General features: G+C 36.2%; 1 protein-coding gene across 1 annotated transcript; it reads left to right on the top strand.

Annotated features, from left to right (window-relative positions):
- The first annotated feature begins 5,483 nt into the window (after positions 1 to 5,483).
- Positions 5,484 to 10,693, top strand: LOC120430572 (aldehyde dehydrogenase, mitochondrial). The gene is made up of 5 exons (XM_039595677.2): positions 5,484 to 5,701; positions 5,916 to 6,064; positions 9,179 to 9,275; positions 9,343 to 10,230; positions 10,292 to 10,693. Exons 1-5 carry the CDS (start codon positions 5,588 to 5,590, stop codon positions 10,595 to 10,597), a joined length of 1,554 nt encoding a protein of 517 aa, XP_039451611.1. The 5' UTR covers positions 5,484 to 5,587; the 3' UTR covers positions 10,598 to 10,693.
- Positions 10,694 to 20,328: the final 9,635 nt, after the last annotated feature.

Genomic DNA, 20,328 nt, shown 5'->3' with positions numbered 1-20,328 from the left:
TGAGTGGCCATTGATTTATTGGGACACAACAAACTTTGACACGGATGACGCCGGCGACGGACACGACCCGCGAAAGTGGTGCGATGAAATATCGTTTGTTGCCATTGGACGATTGTAGCATTGAGTTTGTGAATCTTTTAAAGAAAATAATCTTCTCTTTAAGATCCGAAAAAGTGGCAACCTAACAAACATCGAATCTTTACGATAAAAGCAAGATGACAGCTTTTCTTAGTCCCCCCCTCTCTCCTTTCCGGTTGATGAAAACGTCTTTCGATTTCGAGTTTCCCATCGGAAGCCAGCCAACCGGCACGACCAAAGAATCGCTAAATTAAGGAAATTATGGCGGATAGCTTTTTGGTGCGGATAGAGCAATAGTGTTCCACAAACGATTTCTTTTTACACCAAAAACGAAAGTTGAGACTAGATTGCGGTTAATTTTTCATATATTATCTTGCCATCATCATTTTCAAATTACTCAACATGTGATTTATTAGCAAGATTCCGAGAAATTTTGAACATTTTGTGTCACAATCTCGTTTACATGATTATTTTTTACGTCGAATAGAAAATTCCGTTAAGTGTGATAATCTTTTTTTTTAGTGTGTAGATAAATGACCTGAAATTGTACCAAATACCACCGTGAAATCGAACGACCTTTCCAATGAGTCCAAAATATTTAAGATCTGGCAACCCTGTCTCCTGTTATCGACCACTTAAGTGATATTTATGTACTTTTTTGAAGCCGGTTCTCACTTATTTGTCTGTAAACTATCCCGGGCAGACGGTAATAACAAAATTCATGCTATTTTAATAACAAATACTGTTAAAATAACAGAAAGTGTTATTGAATCTTCTTGAAAAATCAATTTTTGCATAAGGGTTTAATAACAGTATATGTTATCATAACAAAATTGGTTATTGGTCTGATATTGGTTGACAGCCAAAACAACTTTTGAATAACATGTTTTGTTATGGAAGAATACCTCCAACTGTTATTGGGATGATCGGATTAGTTGTTAAAATAACAAAAAATCATAACAAAGATTTGTTCGAAGAATAACTAAAAATGTTATTATTCTGTTATTACAATAACAATCCAATAACAAAAAAATCATAACGACGAATAACAAATCTTGTTATAAATAACATAAAATGTTATTGGCCTAGTATTTTAAAATATCAAAAACTGTTATTCCCAAGTTATTTCCGTCTGCTCAAGATGTCCGGATCCGTCCCCCGACCCATCGTTCGATACCCGAGCAGACGGAAATAACTTGGGAATAACCCCTCTTGATATTTGAAAATACTGAACGAATAACATTTTATGTTATTTATAACAAGATTTGTTATTCGTCGTTATGATTTTTTTTGTTATTGGATTGTTATTGTAATAACAGACTAATAACATTTTGAGTTATTCTTCGAACAAATCTTTTTTATTATTTTTTGTTATTTTAACAACTAATCCGATCATCTCAATAACAGTTGGAGTTATTCTTCTATAACAAAAACTGTTATCTCAAAAGTTGTTTTGGCTTTCAACCAATATCAGACCAATAACAAATTTCGTTATGATAACATTAACTGTTATTAAACCCTTATGCAAAAAATGATTTTTCAAGAATATTTCATAACACTCTCTGTTATTTTAACAGTATTTGTTATTGAAATGGCATGAAATTTGTTATTACCGTCTGTCCGGGTAGGTAATAACCCGAGCAGACGGAAATAACGTGGGAATAACATTTTTTGATATTTGAAAATACTAGTCCAATAACATTTTATGTTATTTATAACAAGTTTAGTTATTCGCCGTTATGATTTTTTTTATTGGATTGTTATTGTAATAACAAACTAATAACATTTTGAGTTATTCTTCGAACAAATCTTTGTTATTCTTTTTTGTTATTTTAACAACTAATCCGATCATCCCAATAACAGTTGAAGTTAACATTCCATAACAATAAATGTTATTCCCAAGTTCTTTTGGCTTTCAACCAATATCAGACCAAAACAAATTTTGATATGATAACATAAACTGTTATTAAACTTTTATGCAATAACGGATTTTGCAAGAATATTCCATAACACTTTTAGTTATTTTAACAGTATTTGTTATTGAAATGGCATGAATTTTGTTATTACCGTCTGCCCGGGTAAGTTCGCCACTTTTTAGTTTGACTCTGACCAACCAACGAGGTACAAACTAAAGAAGTGTCAAACGAAAAAATGACCTGCCACCGGGGCCCCGGGGGTTGAGTTTATCATGAAGAACTTTGATAAGGGGCCATACTTAAACCACGTGGACACTTAAGGAGGGGGGGGGAGGCAACGTGGTTTATGGATGGTCCCAAATCAAAAAACACCCAAGGCATGTAAACGTAGTTTGAGTTCCCATTCAAGTTGAAGTTGATCATATTTTATGATGTAAGTTAAGTAATACAACGTAAACAAGCCAAAGACAAAGTGTAAATAAACAGTTTGTCGTGCTATAGCACTATAGTTCCTCATGTTAACATCACCTGATTTGAGCCAGATTACAACTCGTCTTTTGCCCATTTACATAGTTTTGCTCGAAGTAAGTAAGTCCCATTCAATCTGATAAGAAAATTTGTTTCAGTGTTTGTTTTTTACACTTTTTCGCGACTATTTCGGATCGGGTGAAGAATGCGTCTTTTAAGCCCAAACCATAACACAAGACTGATTTATTTTCGTCATCTCACGCACACCAACAACTCTCCGTTAATCTGACCTGGGTCATTCCATCTCAACTGTGCACGAAAAAGTGCAAATTTGAAAATTACCCTCTCCGATCCTGCTCAAATTTGGCAGGGCTGTTGATACTATCGAAACATGCAAGAATCCCGAATTTCATCCAAATCGGACCACCCCCTCCATTTTTGTACCTCCCCAAAACATCGACTTTTTGGCGATTTTTGAGCAAAACCCCTATCTTCAAACGGCGATAGCTCAGGGACCACAAATCTTAGAAGGTAGGTCTTAGACTCAATTTTGAAGGAAATTGGACGTAGAATCCATTTCCGTGATCAAAATTTTGATTAATTTATTTTTTCTACCTGCATTGCGCAATTGAAAACTTTAAACGGCCGTATCTCAAAACACCCCATCTTATTTTTTTGATTTGACCTCACCATCGTATTCCCCGTCCAATTTTACATAAGAATCACTTATCGACAGAAATGAATATGTTTCGTTCCAGAGATATCGAATTTTAAAGTTTTGAGTAGTTGAGATTACCTACATCAGCTTCATTCGCCGCATCTGCTGGAAGCACACAGGCGGGCTGATCAATAACTGCTACCTGATCATTTATTGAAATAATAATTCATCATAAATAATCTATATCACTTTGAGCAAAAATTAACTGTATAACTGTAGGAAACAGGAGTTTAATCGCAAATGTTAATCTGCTCAAAAAAAATTAAGTGAATTTCTGTGCTAACTCACAGGACAGAGCAATAACGACACACAGTAAAGGGCAGAATTGGATTACGACGGAGCGTGCAGGAAAATGCAATTGATCTTGTAAGTAACACTGAACAATAAGTGCACGATACATTATTGAGTAAAAAAATATGAAATAAAATTAATAAAATTTGTTGATACGTTGTATTCTAGTGAAGGACGATCACAAGGAGTAGGAAAAGGATTTCTGGAAAGTATAAAATGAAAAATGTTAGAAAATTACAAAGTTTGATCTGCTGCGAAGCGGCTAATTCCGCAAATAAAGTTGCGATGACTTCGACACCGTCAGAACAACAATGTTTTTTTTTTCTGCTATCATTCTTGGATTCTTGGAACACAATACGGCTGCTGTCCACACGTATAAATATTTTGTTAATTAAATGTACCGTGACCAAAATCATCTTTTAATCAAATGGAGCTGGCTCACAATATAAAAATCGATTTAATATGATCAAACTTTTAATCCATAAATCAGATTTTGGGTTTTTTGCTAAATCGTCAGTTGTGTGCTATCTTGTGACAACGACCATTTAGTACTATTCGAGAAAATCGATTTAAAAGTTTGACGATAAATATTTTCAAAATTATGAATGATAGAGTCAAACTTTTTGTAGCAATCGGTTCGTATACTATCGCTAAACAATCGCTCCAAGTTTGGTTAAACCAGTTAAAAGATACAATACATTATGTAAACAAAAATCTGAAAAGCACGTGTCACAAGTGTGTTTTGAAAGTAAAATTGTACTACGTGTCACAAGTGTGCACAGTATTCCCATACAAACTAAAATAAGCTTAAATCAATAGTTTAACCGACTTAATCAGTATATTTTCAAAAACAAAACATTGCATTGCCTTTAGAAAATGTGTATCAACATAAATTTGTGAAAAACAAGAGAAATTTTCCACATTTTCCAACAACATGTATGACGTGTCACAAGTGTGCACGATCATTTTGATGATAAATTGGTCTATGTCACAAGTGTGCATTACGATATCCGGGAAACGGAAGCGAGTTCCCAAAATCGGGTTAAAGCATCTTGTAGTGTTTGTTAAGTATAGCAAAACGTCTTCATTAACTCAGTTTCGACCAAAATGGCCTATGTCACAAGATAGCACACAGCTGACGAAATAGCACTATTTTGCTACCGCCCATGACAAAGGCCCTAGTCATGGCCTCGGGAGTACTCTAAAACGGTTAGCAACACGTAAAAAAACGGTGCATTCAAAATAACCCAATAAATATTCCTTACACAAAAAAGATTGATCAAGGTATTAGCTATTTGAAAAAATATTTGCGTAAAATTATAAAAATAAAATTAATCATCTCTCAGAACACCAGGTAGCAGTTTTTAATCAGCCGGCCTGTGTGCTTCTAGCAGATGCGGCGAATGAAGCTGATGTAGGTAATCTCAACTACTCAAAACTTTAAAATTCGATATCTCTGGAACGAAACATATTCATTTCTGTCGATAAGTGATTCTTATGTAAAATTGGACGGGGAATACGATGGTGAGGTCAAATCAAAAAAATAAGATGGGGTGTTTTGAGATACGGCCGTTTAAAGTTTTCAATTGCGCAATACAGGTAGAAAAAATAAATTAATCAAAATTTTGATCACGGAAATGGATTCTACGTCCAATTTCCTTCGAAATTGAGTCTAAGACCGACCCTCTAAGATTTGTGGTTCCTGAGTTATCGTCGTTTGAAGATAGGGGTTTCGCTCAAAAATCGCCAAAAAGTCGATGTTTTGGGGAGGTACAAAAATGGAGGGGGTGGTCCGATTTGGATGAAATTCGGGATTCTTGCATGTTTTGATAGTATCAACAGCCCTGCCAAATTTGAGCAGGATCGGAGAGGGTAATTTTCAAATGCTGTTCCGCTTCAGATGGAATGACCCACCTGTCTTTCTGTACAAGACATCTCTCTCTCTCTCTCATTTCTCTCTCTTTCTTTACTCGCCACACTCATTCACAACCAGTGCTCGCATTCGTTCCTTTGACTGTCAGTTTCCCCTCAGCAGTTGTCGTCGCGTACACAAAAGTAACAAGCCGCCTGTCTTTTAGATAACACGCCGTATTTGAAATATTAATAATAGCTCGAAATGATACGCCTGCTGCGTCACAGCGTTAGCCGAGCCGGTTTTGGAGGACAAATTGCAAAGTATTCGTCGTCCATTCCGGCACCCAAGACGGATCCCGACGTTTTATATACCGGCGTAAGTTGAAAGGCAATGCGAAAATGAGTTTTATTGGTTAGAATAACAAATTCGAAAACAATACATTTTTGATTTCCCAGAACTACAATCAGATTAGATTTCGTTGAAATGGGGGTGTGGTGAACCAGGCAGCTAAAACGAACTAAAATGACAAAAACTGCAACCCTCAGCCAGGAATGTGCATAATGAACTAATAATAATTTCTTATCAACAGATCTTTATCAACAACGAATGGCACAAAAGCGTCGGCAAAAAAGTGTTTCCCACTCTGAACCCAGCGAATGAACAGGTTATTGCAGAAATCCAGCAGGGAGAAAAAGCTGACGTCGATATCGCAGTTGCGGCCGCCAGAGATGCGTTCAAGTAATGTTTATGTTATTAATTTAAAAATTATATCACAAGACTTAAAAAAAAAAACAAACAAACAAACATGTTATTGTTCAGGAAATTTTATTCAGTTCCAGCTATAAACGGGCTGTACAAAGTGCACTTACAAACATGCATCTCATGTCTTGTTTTGCACTCTGATTGTGATTCTGATAACTCAAGTTGATTACAGTGTGACTCGACAGTTTAGCAGCGCCAGGTGGCTGATAATACTGGCCATCTAAACACACTATTCTTAGCTGGGATACTCTCAGAACTGGAATTATGACCTCCATTTTTATATGGACTTAAAGGGTTACAAACATATAGAAAATCTCAAAATTTCATATTTCAGAATGTTTATTAAATCCTAATCACTCCTGAAAGTTTCATGAAGATATTTCATGGTTTAAGTGAGTAGAAGACGATTTAAGTTTAAATTTTTGCCAAGCGAACTGTCAAACTTTCTGAGCTTTTTTCTCGAAACACCGAGTTGATTTACGGGTGCCAAGATAACTCGAGATTGGATGGACCAAATTGGCTGAAATTTTGAGTGGGGAATTGGGGACTCTGAAAACATATCCCGTGTGCATGACGAAGCCCGATTTTGATTTTTTTTTTAAACTAAAAATTACAAAAATCAAAAACTTACAAGTTTTACATGAAAAACAGAAAAAAAATATCTTTATTTTTTAACAAACTTTTTGAAAATCGGCCTTTGTCATGCACACGGGATTGGTTTAATGAGTCTTCGCTTAAATTTTGAGCAGATTTGGTTAAAGCAGTGTTGAGATATCGTGGCACCAGGTTGTGCCCCGACCCTTGACATTTAACCCCTTAATTGCCGATCTAGGCAAAATGTCACTTTCTGTCAAGTTAAGTTAATTTTTCTAAAGAAGGGCCTAAAGCCCTATTTAAATTTGTTTGTACAGCGGTTGAAAATACGATTCAAACCCATTTGAGCAATTCTCTACGAAATCGGTCTTTTTTCTTCAATTTTAATTTTTGTATTTTTTAATCCGACTGAAACTTTTTTGGTGCCTTCGGTATGCCCAAAGAAGCCATTTTGCATCATTAGTTTGTCCATATAATTTTCCATACAAATTTGGCAGATGTCCATACAAAAATGATGTATGAAAATTCAAAAATCTGTATCTTTTGAAGAAATTTTTTGATCGATTTGGTGTCTTCGGCAAAGTTGTCGGTATGGATATGGACTACAATGGAAAAAAATAATACACGGTAAAAAAAATTTGGTGATTTTTTTATTTAACTTTTTATCACTAAAACTTGATTTACAAAAAAACACTATTTTTAATTTTTTTTATTTTTTGATATGTTTTAGAGGACATAAAATGCCAACTTTTCAGAAATTTCTAGGTTGTGCAAAAAATCATTGACCGAGTTATGGATTTTTTAATCAATACTGATTTTTTCAAAAAATCGAAATTTGGTCGTAAAAATTTTTCAACTTCATTTTTCGATGTAAAATCAAATTTGCAATCAAAAAGTACTTAAGTGAAATTTTGATAAAGTGCACCGTTTTCAAGTTATAGCCATATTTAGGTGACTTTTTTGAAAATAGTCGCAGTTTTTCATTTTTTTAAATTAGTGCACATGTTTGCCCAGTTTTGAGAAAAATATTTTTGAAAAGCTGAGAAAATTCTCTATATTTTGCTTCTTCAGACTTTTTTGATACGAGCTTTAGTTGCTGAGATATTGCAATGCATAGGTTTAAAAACAGGAATATTGATGTTACCCAAACAACCCACAATTTTCTATCGTCAATATCTCAGCAACTAATGGTCCGATTTTCAATGTTAATATATGAAACATTTGTGAAATTTTCCGATCTTTTCGAAAAAAATATTTTCAAAAAAGTCACTTAAATATGGCTATAACCTGAAAACGGTGCACTTTATCAAAATTTCACTTAAGTTCTTTTTGATTGCAAATTTGATTTTACATCGAAAAATGATGTTGAAAAAATTTACGACCAAAATTTCGATTTTTTGAAAAAATCAGTATTGATTAAAAAATCCATAACTCGGTCAATGATTTTTTGCACAACCTGGAAATTTCTGAAAAGTTGGCATTTTATGTCCTCTAAAACATATCAAAAAATAAAAAAAAATTAAAAATAGTGTTTTTTTGTAAATCATGTTTTAGTGATAAAAAGTTAATTAAAAAAATCACCAAATTTTTTTTACCGTGTATTATTTTTTTCCAGTGTAGTCCATATCCATACCGACAACTTTGCCGAAGACACCAAATCGATCAAAAAATTCCTTCAAAAGATACAGATTTTTGAATTTTCATACATCATTTTTGTATGGACAGCTGCCAAATTTGTATGGAAAATTATATGGACAAACTAATGATGCAAAATGGCTTCTTTGGGCATACCGAAGGCACCAAAAAAGTTTCAGTCGGATTAAAAAATACAAAAAAAATCGAATTACTGAAATCCTAGAGAACTGCTCATTTCTAATCACTTTTTTTTTTCATTTTAATGCAAAAACAATAAATTGACAAAGCAACATGACACGATAGATTGACTGCTTTCTGTCAAGAAAAATCCATTTTAAATCCTTTGTGGTCGTACAAAGGGTCATTGTACTCAGAAAATTAAGGTTTATCGTTGTGAACAATAATATCAAAAATTTAAGCTAAATTTAAGGACCCAATTGATTTAAAAATCAATGTTTGGCCCTTTGTACGACCGCAAAGGATTTAAAATGAATTATTATGTCAATCTTCAAAAAATAACTAATCCAACGTAAAATGTGGTCTTGCCAATTTATTTTCTTTACATTAAATGAAAAAAAAGTGGTCAGAAATGGTTTTTAATTGTGTTTTTTACCGTTGTAGGTACATCAAACTTTACATAGGGCTTTAGGATCCTATTATTCGGGTCAGTTAATGATTGACTACTTTTCTAAGGGCTTAGTTAATCTGTTGCTAAATCAACCGCAAAAGTTGAAAAAATTCAACAAAATACTAGACCGTCAACTGGGGCAAAACGAGAATAGGGTGTACACAATTTATTTTATTGAACTTATTGACTTTTTGATAACCAAATACAAACAAATATAATGCTTAATCCCCCAGACTCGGCAGTCCCTGGCGCAGAATGGATGCATCGAAACGTGGTCAATTGCTGTACAAACTTGCCGACCTGATGGAACGAGATCGCGTTTATTTGGCTGTAAGCCCGTTGTACTCTAAGACTGAATGAATTGGAATCTTTACGATTGTCCTTATTTGCATTTCAGAGTCTGGAAACGTTGGACAACGGCAAGCCGTACTTCATGTCGTACAACGTGGACGTTCCGATGGCTATCAACAACTTGCGTTATTACGCTGGTTGGGCCGACAAAAATCACGGCAAGGTGATCCCGATGGATGGCGAGTTTTTCGTGTACACAAGGCACGAGCCAGTTGGCGTGTGCGGCCAGATTATTCCCTGGAATTTCCCCATCCTGATGCTCGCGTGGAAGTTTGGCCCGGCTCTGGCTACTGGAAATACGATCGTGCTGAAACCGGCCGAGCAAACAAGTCTGACCGCTCTGTACATCGCCCAGCTGACCAAGGAAGCAGGATTCCCACCGGGAGTTATCAATGTTGTCCCAGGATTTGGGGACGCCGGGGCCGCTATTGTTCAGCACAATGACGTGGACAAGGTGGCATTCACCGGTTCCACTGAAGTGGGCAAAAAAATCCAGCAGGGTTCTGGATTGAGTAACCTGAAGAGGACCACCCTTGAGTTGGGAGGGAAGAGCCCAAATATTATCCTGTCGGACGCTGACATGAAGCATGCGGTTGAAACGTCCCACTTTGGTCTTTTCTTCAACATGGGCCAATGTTGTTGTGCCGGATCCCGGACTTTTATCGAGGATAAGATCTATGACGAGTTTGTCGAGCGAAGCGCCGAACGTGCCAAAAAGCGCACGGTTGGAAATCCATTTGATCTAACCACGGAACATGGCCCACAGGTCGACAAAGAGCAGTTTAACAAAATTCTTTCGATGATTGAGACTGGCAAGCAGCAAGGTGCCAAGCTGGTAGCTGGTGGAAACAAGTACCAAGGACTTCCCGGCTATTTCATTGAGCCAACCGTGTTTGCCGATGTACAGGACGATATGACAATTGCCAAAGAGGAGGTACTGCTTAATTCATGCAAATAACAAATTTCAACCCAATAACACCTCAATTTTCTTCCAGATTTTTGGTCCCGTACAGCAGCTGATTCGGTTCAAGTCGCTGGACGAAGTAATTGAGCGTGCCAACAATAACGACTACGGTCTGGCCGCTGCGGTCTTCTCCAAGGACATCGATAAGGTGAACTATCTGGTGCAGGGACTCCGTGCCGGAACTGTCTGGGTGAACACGTACAACGTGTTGTCTGCACAAGCGCCATTCGGCGGATATAAAATGTCCGGCCATGGTCGGGAGAATGGCGAGTATGGCCTGCAAGCTTACACGGAGGTCAAGAGCGTTATTACGCGTATTCCAGTGAAAAATTCATAAAGCTGTGCTATATTTTCTTAATAATGAACTTAAACTCTTGTAAAACAGCACGGCAAGGCCTGACACATTAAATGTTTGTAATTAAAAATTAAAGAATCGGTTTTTTTTTTTCTTCTAAATATCAGTGAGAATACACCATCTCAATCATCCAACAATTCGTTACAGCAGATTCAGTAAGCACTAGAGCAGGCTTTCCCAACCTACGCCCCGCGAGCCGGATCCAACCCATGAAGCCATTTATCCGGCCCGCGACAGCTTCTGTTAATTGTTCAAAGACTGACCCTTGAGGTTGTTCCTGAAATTGAATATGTTTATTTAATTCAATGAAGCTAACAGCTTTTATCTTTCTTGAACAATTAATGCCATTAAAATTAATTTGTAGTTCCGGTCAAAAAAAGAAAATCAAAAGATTTCTAATCGCCACCTGAATTTTAAAAATAAGTATCGCTTAAAATGTTAAACAGATGGCAGTTGTAATAACTTGCAGAATTTTTAGATTAGAATTGATATTTTTTCACGGCTTTTAATTATTTGTGTCTTTTAATCTATGAAAAATGAACAAAATTAATGTACTACAATTGTTATTTTGAAATAGATTTTTTCAATGATATGATTTTTGCCCCCTAATCTTTTGAATTGTTTTCTTAAAAGTAGTGAGGAAAGCATCAAAATATTACAAATTCAGAGTAAAAATGTGCGCACTTTGCGAAAAATTCATGGATTGGCTTGTGACATGCTTCTGTTGAAATCACAATAAATAAATTAAATATGCATGAGCTTTCAGTGTTACATTATTTAATATTTATTAAATGTGAAATTAGAATGGACCAAGATCTGAACATAAACTTATTTTTATAATGTTTATATTTTTACTTTTATTATTGAAATAAGATATAGATGTTTCAATTGTAGTTTCAACTTTGTTTATTCTTGTTAATCCTACATTTCCACCATCATAAAAGATCGTCTGCACAGTAAAAAATCATGGGAATATTACATCTGGGAAGGGGAACATCTTTTATGTCAGAAAAAATGTGATATTTTATGTGTAATTTTACCACTTTTCTTGTGCAATGCCACTTATTCAGTCTAAATTTAGGTAAAATTACAACATTATAAAGATAATATTCAACCTTCCAAAATTACACCTTCTAAATTTACAGTATTTTTTACTGTGTGGGAGACGATCATAAACGTATCGTCCTATTAGATGCACACATACATGATTATTCAGATAAAAGTATATAATGTCGGTGGGACGTAACCGTCGCCGACATAATAGACTTAGGTTTTACCTGTTAGCGACCATTACTGGTACACAGAAAAAAATGATGGTAGTATTCATCAAGAAATGGTGACAGATTTTGTGTCAAAAAAATGTGTAATATTACATCAGGAATTGGTGAATTTTCATCAGTTTCTGATGAATATTCATCAGGTTCACATTTTTACACATTTTTCATTAAATTACTAAAAAATAGATAATATTCAACCAACCAAATTTTCAACATTCCAAAATTCAACTTTTATTGGCTGTGTAGGTAGTTCATTTTACATATGATTTGGAAACTAACAATGCAGTGCTGTCCTGAGGAACGGGGTGGTTACCGTGAACACTACGGATTCCGGTAATATCTATGTACTTTTTTGAGACCGAATCTCAATTAAATCTATGTAAACCCTGTCCAACCATTTCTGATCTGATTTTTCTGAGGCAGTGACGGGTCAGAAGTAATGTTTGAAAAAAGTTGAAAAAGTCAACTATTTTTTCATTAAATTATTTCTATCAGGTTCAAATATATAAACTAGTAATGCAAATGAGATTCATCTATCTTGATTTTAAGAAACAAAAACAAAGATAACTTTCAAAAAAAAATATTTGAATTATTCATATTTTGTTCTGTTCATAATTGTATTGTAATTGTTTTCATACCTATACACACAGAAAAAGTGTGACAACATGTGAAAAGTTTTTTAATAGATATTCTTTAAATTTCTTGAAACTATACTAATTTATGAAAAAATGCATTTTTTGCTCCTCAATTTCTTGACTTATTTAGAGATTTTTTTTTTATTTTTTAAAAATATTTTCATTGATCCTTATTTTAAAAATAAACAAGTTGCTTATTCAAGGTTTGTTCTTACCAATATTTTTTACTTATTTTTTTTATTTAAAACATGACTTTAATCAAGTTCCTCAAAAAAGTAAAAGTTCAATTCGCTGTAAACACAGTACAATCTGTAAAAAAAAATTAGTGTCTTTTTTGTACATTTTTAGAAAACAATCAAAGATTATCAATATAGAAATAATAAGAAATAAATTTCAAACAAAAACATTGAAAAAATACGTTAAAATAACGTTGCCGAGCTTCCGTGGCCGTGAGGTTACGGGTTTCGCCTAGTAAGCGGAAGGTGATGGGTTCGATTCCTGTCTGGCTCGGCAAAGTCAGATCCCTTAAAAGAGTAAATATGCTCACTGGGAATACTGACCGGTAGGGGATGGGTTTCGACTTGCGGCGTGCTGGGTTTCCAATCCAGAGGTCGTGAGTTCGATTCTCGTACCGGGATGATGATTTGAAATCCGGACACTTAGTAGCATATCATTTTTGTTATAGCTGGCAAAAAATCATGTAACAAGTTGGAAATGTAGAAATATCATCAGGATGTAGTATAAACAGTCAGTTTTAAGAGAATGCATGCAAAATATGTCTTTTCTAACAATTTTTCATCAGAATTTTAAAATTAAAATGACTTGTTGTGCTTCGAATCCCGGGCACTGATAAAAGCTTATTCGAAATCCGGACACTTTTGATTCGAATTCCGGACACTCGATTTTACTTATGAACCGCACAAATTTGGGCTGAAATGTTAGTGAAGTCTTTAGATCTCAAATAAGCTGTAAACATCAAAACAATCGATATTTTACATAAAAATTTGCTAGAAATTAAGGAAATCAATACAATAAATTTGTGCTTCGCCTTCCCAGTGCATCGGACGCCTATGAAATAATTCAGTGAAATGTTTCACATTTTTGGTAAACAAATAATTTTATTTTATATAATTGTTTTGGTATTAACTACAGCTTTCAAACAAACTTTAAATGAATTTTGATGTTAGAATTCATCAAATAACACAGTTTTTACATTCATAATGCGAACTTATATCCAAAAATATTGATAAGATAAGATGAGGTGTCCGGGTTTCGAAGCGTCCGGGAATTCAAATCATGACGGTAGCAACAATTTATTGCAACTGAAAAAACAAGTAAATGTTCTTTATTAAAAATTGTTACAATATGTGAAAATATGATGCAAAGCCGTCAGAGTTCATAAACTGCAAACTGAAAATCTATCAACAAAAATTGATCACATTTTGACCCTTATGGCCCATCGATATAATCCCCACCAACACAGCGCGTTTCAGCGCAATAAGCCAAATGCAATCCACAAAAGCTCTCAACTGACCTCGCCATAATCTGGTGGGATCAGTTAAAGTTTTCTTTTCGCCCCTTCTCGAGCGGTCAGCCCTAAGATTATGGAAAAGTTTTCCCTCCCAGCCCGAAACTGCACCATCCAGTTGAAAATTTCATCAAAAATGTTTTGACGGGCTTTTTTATAAATTGATTATGCAATTTTTGCAAACTCATGGTATTTTTTTTTCAAAAACTGATTTGTACACACTTTTAAGCTTGAGTGTCAGTAAATCGGTGCACATGTTTGACCGTGATGATCCTGGACGTGTCCTGTTTTCGTATACAAGTTTGGCCAACCGATGATGATTAAAGGAGAAGGGCGCCGAGATTGGCCACCACCACACTGGATGTGGGTTAGGTGTGAAACAAACTTTTCTTTTTGGGGACTGGCCGCTTTAGGTGCGCTTCGTTATGTGGGTGGAAAATCGCCGGCCTTCGGGGAACTGGTTGGGAGAGGAACGAGGAAGTATTCTTTTTTTTTATTACACAAAACAACTTGGCGATACGAACTGAACCCGAATCAGGAAAAAAACAGTAGAAAAGTTTTGTAATAAGAATGTTTAATAAATGTCCAATGTTTCACATTTAATGGAAACGTATTGAATAAGTTCTGCGGGGGATTTGGGCCGGTTTGGCATGACTTTGTAACGCTTTTCATAACTTTACTGCCGGTGGAATCCGGCCCGGTCAATCAATGAGGAAGGCTCCGTTGGTCGTGCACGTGAAAAGCTTGGAGATTTGACGAAAGCTTAAAACTTTCAGCTTGTTTATTCGTCAGCTTTCTTGTCACTTGGCTGATCAAATTAAGGAGATACATGCATGTAGATCAGTCAACTTTCAACATGTTTGAAAAAGCCAAAATTATAATATTTGTGAATCAAAGGTATTTAAATATGTGTGTTATATGTAATATGTTTGATCATCTGGTTGCTGAGATACTGCAACAACAATTATTAACAATAATTAGGAAAATTTAAATTTCTAAGAATCTACTAAGTCCAATGACCAATTTTAAAAAAATAAATGGAAAATCTGATCTTATCGAAAACAATATTTTAAAAATTTAGGAATCAAGACTAAGATTTTAAAAAGGCGTTTTAATGATATTTGAAAGGAAGGGCCAAAAAAATAATACAAAGCAAAATGTCATATTCGTAGAGAATTGCTCTTGTGACTTTTTGTTATCGTTCTTCTTTCCGCAACGTTACCTGAAAGCTATCTTCATTATATTATGTTATATTTTGAGCGTTTAGGAAACATAGAAAAATACGTAAATATTTTGAGATTATTTATTTAATGAAATAAGACCAATATATTAATCATTATTTTATTTGAAATTAAAATTAAAGTTATTTTTTTCTCGTCGAAAATTATTAGGCTAGAGAGCAATTCCATAACATTTTGTTGTGAAACGAAAATTTGAAAAACAGAAATGAAATGAAATGAAAATAATATATTTGATTTAAGAGTGACCTGTGCATTCAATCATAGAGAGGTTCTGACAAAGAATTATTTCACCTATTTCTTGCTGAAGATGATATTTTTTCTAATATCACAACTAGACAGCGTGAAATTCGTGGACAGCGTGAAATTCGTGAAATTTTTACATTTGCATGAAATCCCGTGAAATATATCAACTTTCACAAATCATTTTTTTGAAATAACAACATATTGAATATTTTATCCATACAGACTTTTAAAGTCAACTTTACTAGTGATATTGACCATTTGAAAAATTGTTAGTAAAACATACATTAACATGAAATTGTTATAACATTTACTGAGAAGTGAGTGCTGCGAATACTAAACGATTTTAACAAAAATCAATCAATTTAAAAAAAAATCTCCGAATCATCAAGTTATCACAAGGATGATATCATCAATCATTTGATTGCAGTTATTCTTATACCAACCAGTTTTTTTTTTTTTATAAATTATATCTTTTTCAATTCAATTTCTTGTTTTTTTTTTTTTTGAAGATTGCAAAGATTTTTTTTTAGTTGAATTGATTTATTTTTAGAAATCAATTAAAAGTAAACATTCATGTAAAAGTAACATTTAGTATAGAAAAATAAAGAAAAATATCATTGACCGGAGGAGCAAACAATGAGAAAAAGATTGAAAAATTTAATCCCATCAGAGTAACGAAAAATATTGAGACAATAGAATGCTGTTTAGAGTATCAATAATAGTTTATCAGTTTTTTTTTTTTTTTTTTTTTTTTGAGGATACTACATAAATTTTGTAACATTTTCTTTTGACTTTTTAACTTTTGTTTAATTGTAAGATATAATTAGGGCTAGTGATATTTCGCGATTCGATCCGTTAAATTTGCCCTTGGCCGTGAAATCTAGTCATCACCGTGAAATGCCGCGAAATTCGAAAAATCACTTGAAAAATTGCTACTCAATGTTTAAAAATATGATTTTTAAATTAAATCAAACCACAAAAAGAGCATTTTGGAAACACCTATCATGAGCAGTTATGAATTTTATTTTTTGAAGATATTGATCATACAATATCTCTATCGAAATGCTGATTTTCATACGTAAATAAACTGCGAAATTACCTAAGATTGTAACATGCCATGGATAACACAATGTGAAATTCAATCAAAGAAAACACAAAACTATTTCAAGCAAAACAATGTAAATGAGCCAAAGCCGAAGTGTAAACAAACAGTCTGTCCTGCTTACGTCAGTGGATGTTTGTATTAGCAAGACTGACTCTTTGTTTACACTTCGGCTATGGCCCAGTGTTGGAATTCGAGCGAGAAGATGGAAAGCATTTCTCGTTCGCGAGCGAGGGAGAGAACTTGTAGTATTTTTCTCTTCTCGCTCGCGTTCGCATTTTTTTTTCGCGTTCTCGCTTTCGCCGCGAGCGCTCGCGAGCCCCTCGGGCTAGCCGTTCGTCCCAAGCTAGCAATTTGGTTATCATGCTTATGAATGCGAACTAGACTGATATAGAGATGTAACTTCAATCGCTGTGTTGTTTTTTGTTCGTTTCTAACACGTTCAACTTCTCGCGAACGGGTAATTCTGGCTCGCGAGAAAGCCCGTTTGCGAGCGGAGGAGAGCACGGGCAATCGGTGAGTTTCTCTCGGCAACTCGAGACTCGCAGCGAGAACTCGAGAGAGAGGATTTTTTCTCGCGAGAGCGCGAGAATACCAACAATGGCTATGGCCCATTTACATTATTTTGCTTGATTTGAGCTATTTATTTTTAAATCTCTACTTTTGATTTTTTTCAGATGTAAAAATGGGTTTAATTGAACCCATAAAAAATTTCACGGAGAAAAAAGAGTTCAAAAAATCGTGAACAAGCGTTCATGAAAATGGGAACCACGAACAAAGTGTTCAAATTTCATGGTACGTTTTTCAAAATCGTACCATGGAATTTGAACACTTTGTTCGAGGTTCCCATTTTCATGAACGCTTGTTCACGATTTTGGGAACTCTTTTTTCTCCGTGTACAATGAATATTTTGCGTCAGGGGGTTATATTTTGTTTTTTGAATAATACTAAAATAACATATTTTTTAATTTCAATTCAATTCGGTTTTATTTGTGAATAATCAAATTACAATGTGTACATATTATGAACCTAACAGAGTTTTTGTGTTCGTTTCAGCTGTGTGTTACGTCTTAATTCGGTTTAGAGCAATTATTACTGTTAATTAAATGCACAAACACGAGTAAGAAAAAGTTTTCAAAAAACTTACGCAATTGTTAATGATAGGGGATAGGAATAGAAAAAGCTTACAACTAGATCACAGCAAAATTTAATCAATTATAGATGTGCTTGATCATCAGCTCCCCAAGGGCCAGGAATTGCTCCGCTTTGATACGGCAGGTCCGGAACCGCGTCATCATCTCCCCCGCGAGAGCAAAGAACTCCGGCAGGGTACTTCGCTGAGGAGGGTGGGACGCTGCTGCTTTCTTTTTCCTCTTTTCCTGCTCCTCGAGGTAGGTTTTCCGTGCGCTGCATCCACGGTAGTTGCTGGTATGGTTACCTCCACAGTTGGCGCACTTGATGCGCGCCTTGGTTTGCTCTGCCTTGTCCCCCAAGTCCGCCTTGCACGGCAGTGCGCACGCCTCCGAGAGGTGTGTTCCATCGCACTTCACGCAGCGGGGCGGGAGGTTGCAGTTCCGCGAGCCGTGGCCAAATTTCTGGCAACGGTGGCATTGCGCTGCGTCCGTCGGGTTCTTTGAGTAAAACCGCCAGTTTATCCAAAAACCGTCCAACGCCTTAGTTTTCCGCAGGTCTTGAATTTTGACGGTGCCGCGGTCGAAGTACAACAGGTACAGTGTGTGTGTACCTGTGACCGTTGTCTTCCGCGAGAGGACTTTTATGTCACGCGGCGTTATTCCAGCACCCGAGAGGTCCTTCTTTAGGTCGGAGATCGGGCGGTCTTGGTACCCCTGCAAAACGACCTTCACGGCAGTCTTCTGCACGGGGTCGAATGTGTAGAACTTGAAGTTTTTATTCTTCAAATTTCTCCACAACCAGGTCGAAGTTCTTGCTGTCAAATGTGTAGACTTGCACTGACGACTTACCGATTTTCAGACAATATCCGAGGCCTTCCAGCAACTCGTCAATATCGTCCGTCAACGTGTCCAAAACATAGATTGGAGGTGGTCTACGTTCCTTTGGAGAATTGTTCGTTTTTGACGTCGACACTTTCTTCCGTGCACGGCCATCGTATTCGTCGTCGTCGGTAGTGCTGCTACCGTCGGTGTTGTTGTTGTTGTTTTCTTCGTCGTCGCTCAGCATCTGGAACTCGTTCCTGATGGGAATGTTGCCGGAACGGGTTCGCACTGGAGATCTTGGAACATATCCGGGATGTAGTAACTTTTTGTCGATGCCTTCTGCGCTCACGCTCCCCTGCGCGATGGCGGTCGACACGGCGTTGGCTTGTTTACCTTTTTGCACACGGCCGGTAGACGAACTTCGCGGGTTTTTCGAGGCCACACTCGAACTGCCACGGCCACGGCCGGCCTTTGGCATGCTGCAGGAGCAAACTCGCGGGTAATCACGGTAGACTACGGCGGAAAATTTCGAAAAACTATAGAGCACTGAGCACTTGACTGCTGCTTGCTCTCGTGCGTACACGGAGGTGAAAATAACATATTTTTGCATTTATTTCCAGCAGATTTTCGAGTACCGTGAAATTCCAATATTATGTGATTTGCATGCCGCGATATTTCAATTTCTGAGCCGTGAATAATCACCAGCCCTACCTATGACGTTGTTCAAAATTGAATTCAAACCTGAAAAGCTACTCAACAAGAGTATTTTCTCTACATCAACGAAGCGCTCTTGAAAACTACTTTATGTTCATATTTTGCACTTCCTCACATGGTAAATAGTGGTAAACAGCCTTCAAATGGCAAACTACAAGACTCTACACGAGCACCACCCCACCGTAATGTAAAGAACCAGCACTTCAAGCAAGGCAACCTCAACCGGGAAGTCGGTGGCGGCTGGCAAAGAAATGTTACAATTCCAGCACCTCGTGGGTGACATTTTTCCAACCCATTCGTTCGTTCGTGGCTCAGTCAAGTTTGTGGCTTTTCACCATCGTCGTCGTCGTCGTCTGCTTGTGCTCTTACTTTGTGGAAAGTGGTTTTTCCCCCACCCTCCCTCCCTCGTCATCGTCACCCTCAGCGCGTCTCCGTATCCTTTCTATTGCTATTAATTTTTAAAAAGCGTCTCACTTTTATCACGTTTAAAAAATCTCTTTCATGACACCGGCTCTCACCACGGGTTAAATTATGAGAGTGCCTGCGGTTTTGCCACGTTACACCCATACCCATACACAGCCGGGCGGGGTGTCATTTTTTAACCCGACTGTACGGTTATGTATCGTGTGGACAGGAGCTAATGGATATTTTGAAGTTGCAGAGATAGAAAAAAAAACAGTGAAAAGTTTCCTTCATAACCGCTCTGTTGGTAGCTGCATTTTCACTATATAAATGAAACCTGAAAAATAAAAGGTTTTCACCCGCGGAAACGAAAACGGGTGAAACCCGGAAATTTCAATAACGAAATTCCGCGTTTTGATTACCAAAAGCGCGAGCAATAAAGTTAGGTTTCAGTTTGTATTCCAATTAAATATGATTTCCGAAAGCTCAAACTGCAGTTGTTGCGTTGCGTTGTTGATGGGAGCAACGACGCAGTCGAAGAAGCTTTACTTTATTTTTTTAATGGAAATTTATTGGGAAAACACGACGAACATTTTTAGCAAATTTGTAACTCAAT

The sequence above is a fragment of the Culex pipiens genome, chromosome 3 (genome assembly GCF_016801865.2).
Source record: "Culex pipiens pallens isolate TS chromosome 3, TS_CPP_V2, whole genome shotgun sequence".
Lineage (NCBI taxonomy): Eukaryota > Metazoa > Arthropoda > Insecta > Diptera > Culicidae > Culex > Culex pipiens.
This window is presented reverse-complemented; position numbering and strand designations above follow the sequence as displayed.

Bases quoted from the DNA above. Each gene is read 5' to 3' on its own strand.
- LOC120430572 (XM_039595677.2), top strand. From the start codon at position 5,588: ATGATACGCCTGCTGCGTCACAGCGTTAGCCGAGCCGGTTTTGGAGGA. The intron at 9,276-9,342 runs GTAAGCCCGTTG...TTTGCATTTCAG, and splicing joins GAGATCGCGTTTATTTGGCT to AGTCTGGAAACGTTGGACAA. The intron at 10,231-10,291 runs GTACTGCTTAAT...ATTTTCTTCCAG, and splicing joins TGACAATTGCCAAAGAGGAG to ATTTTTGGTCCCGTACAGCA.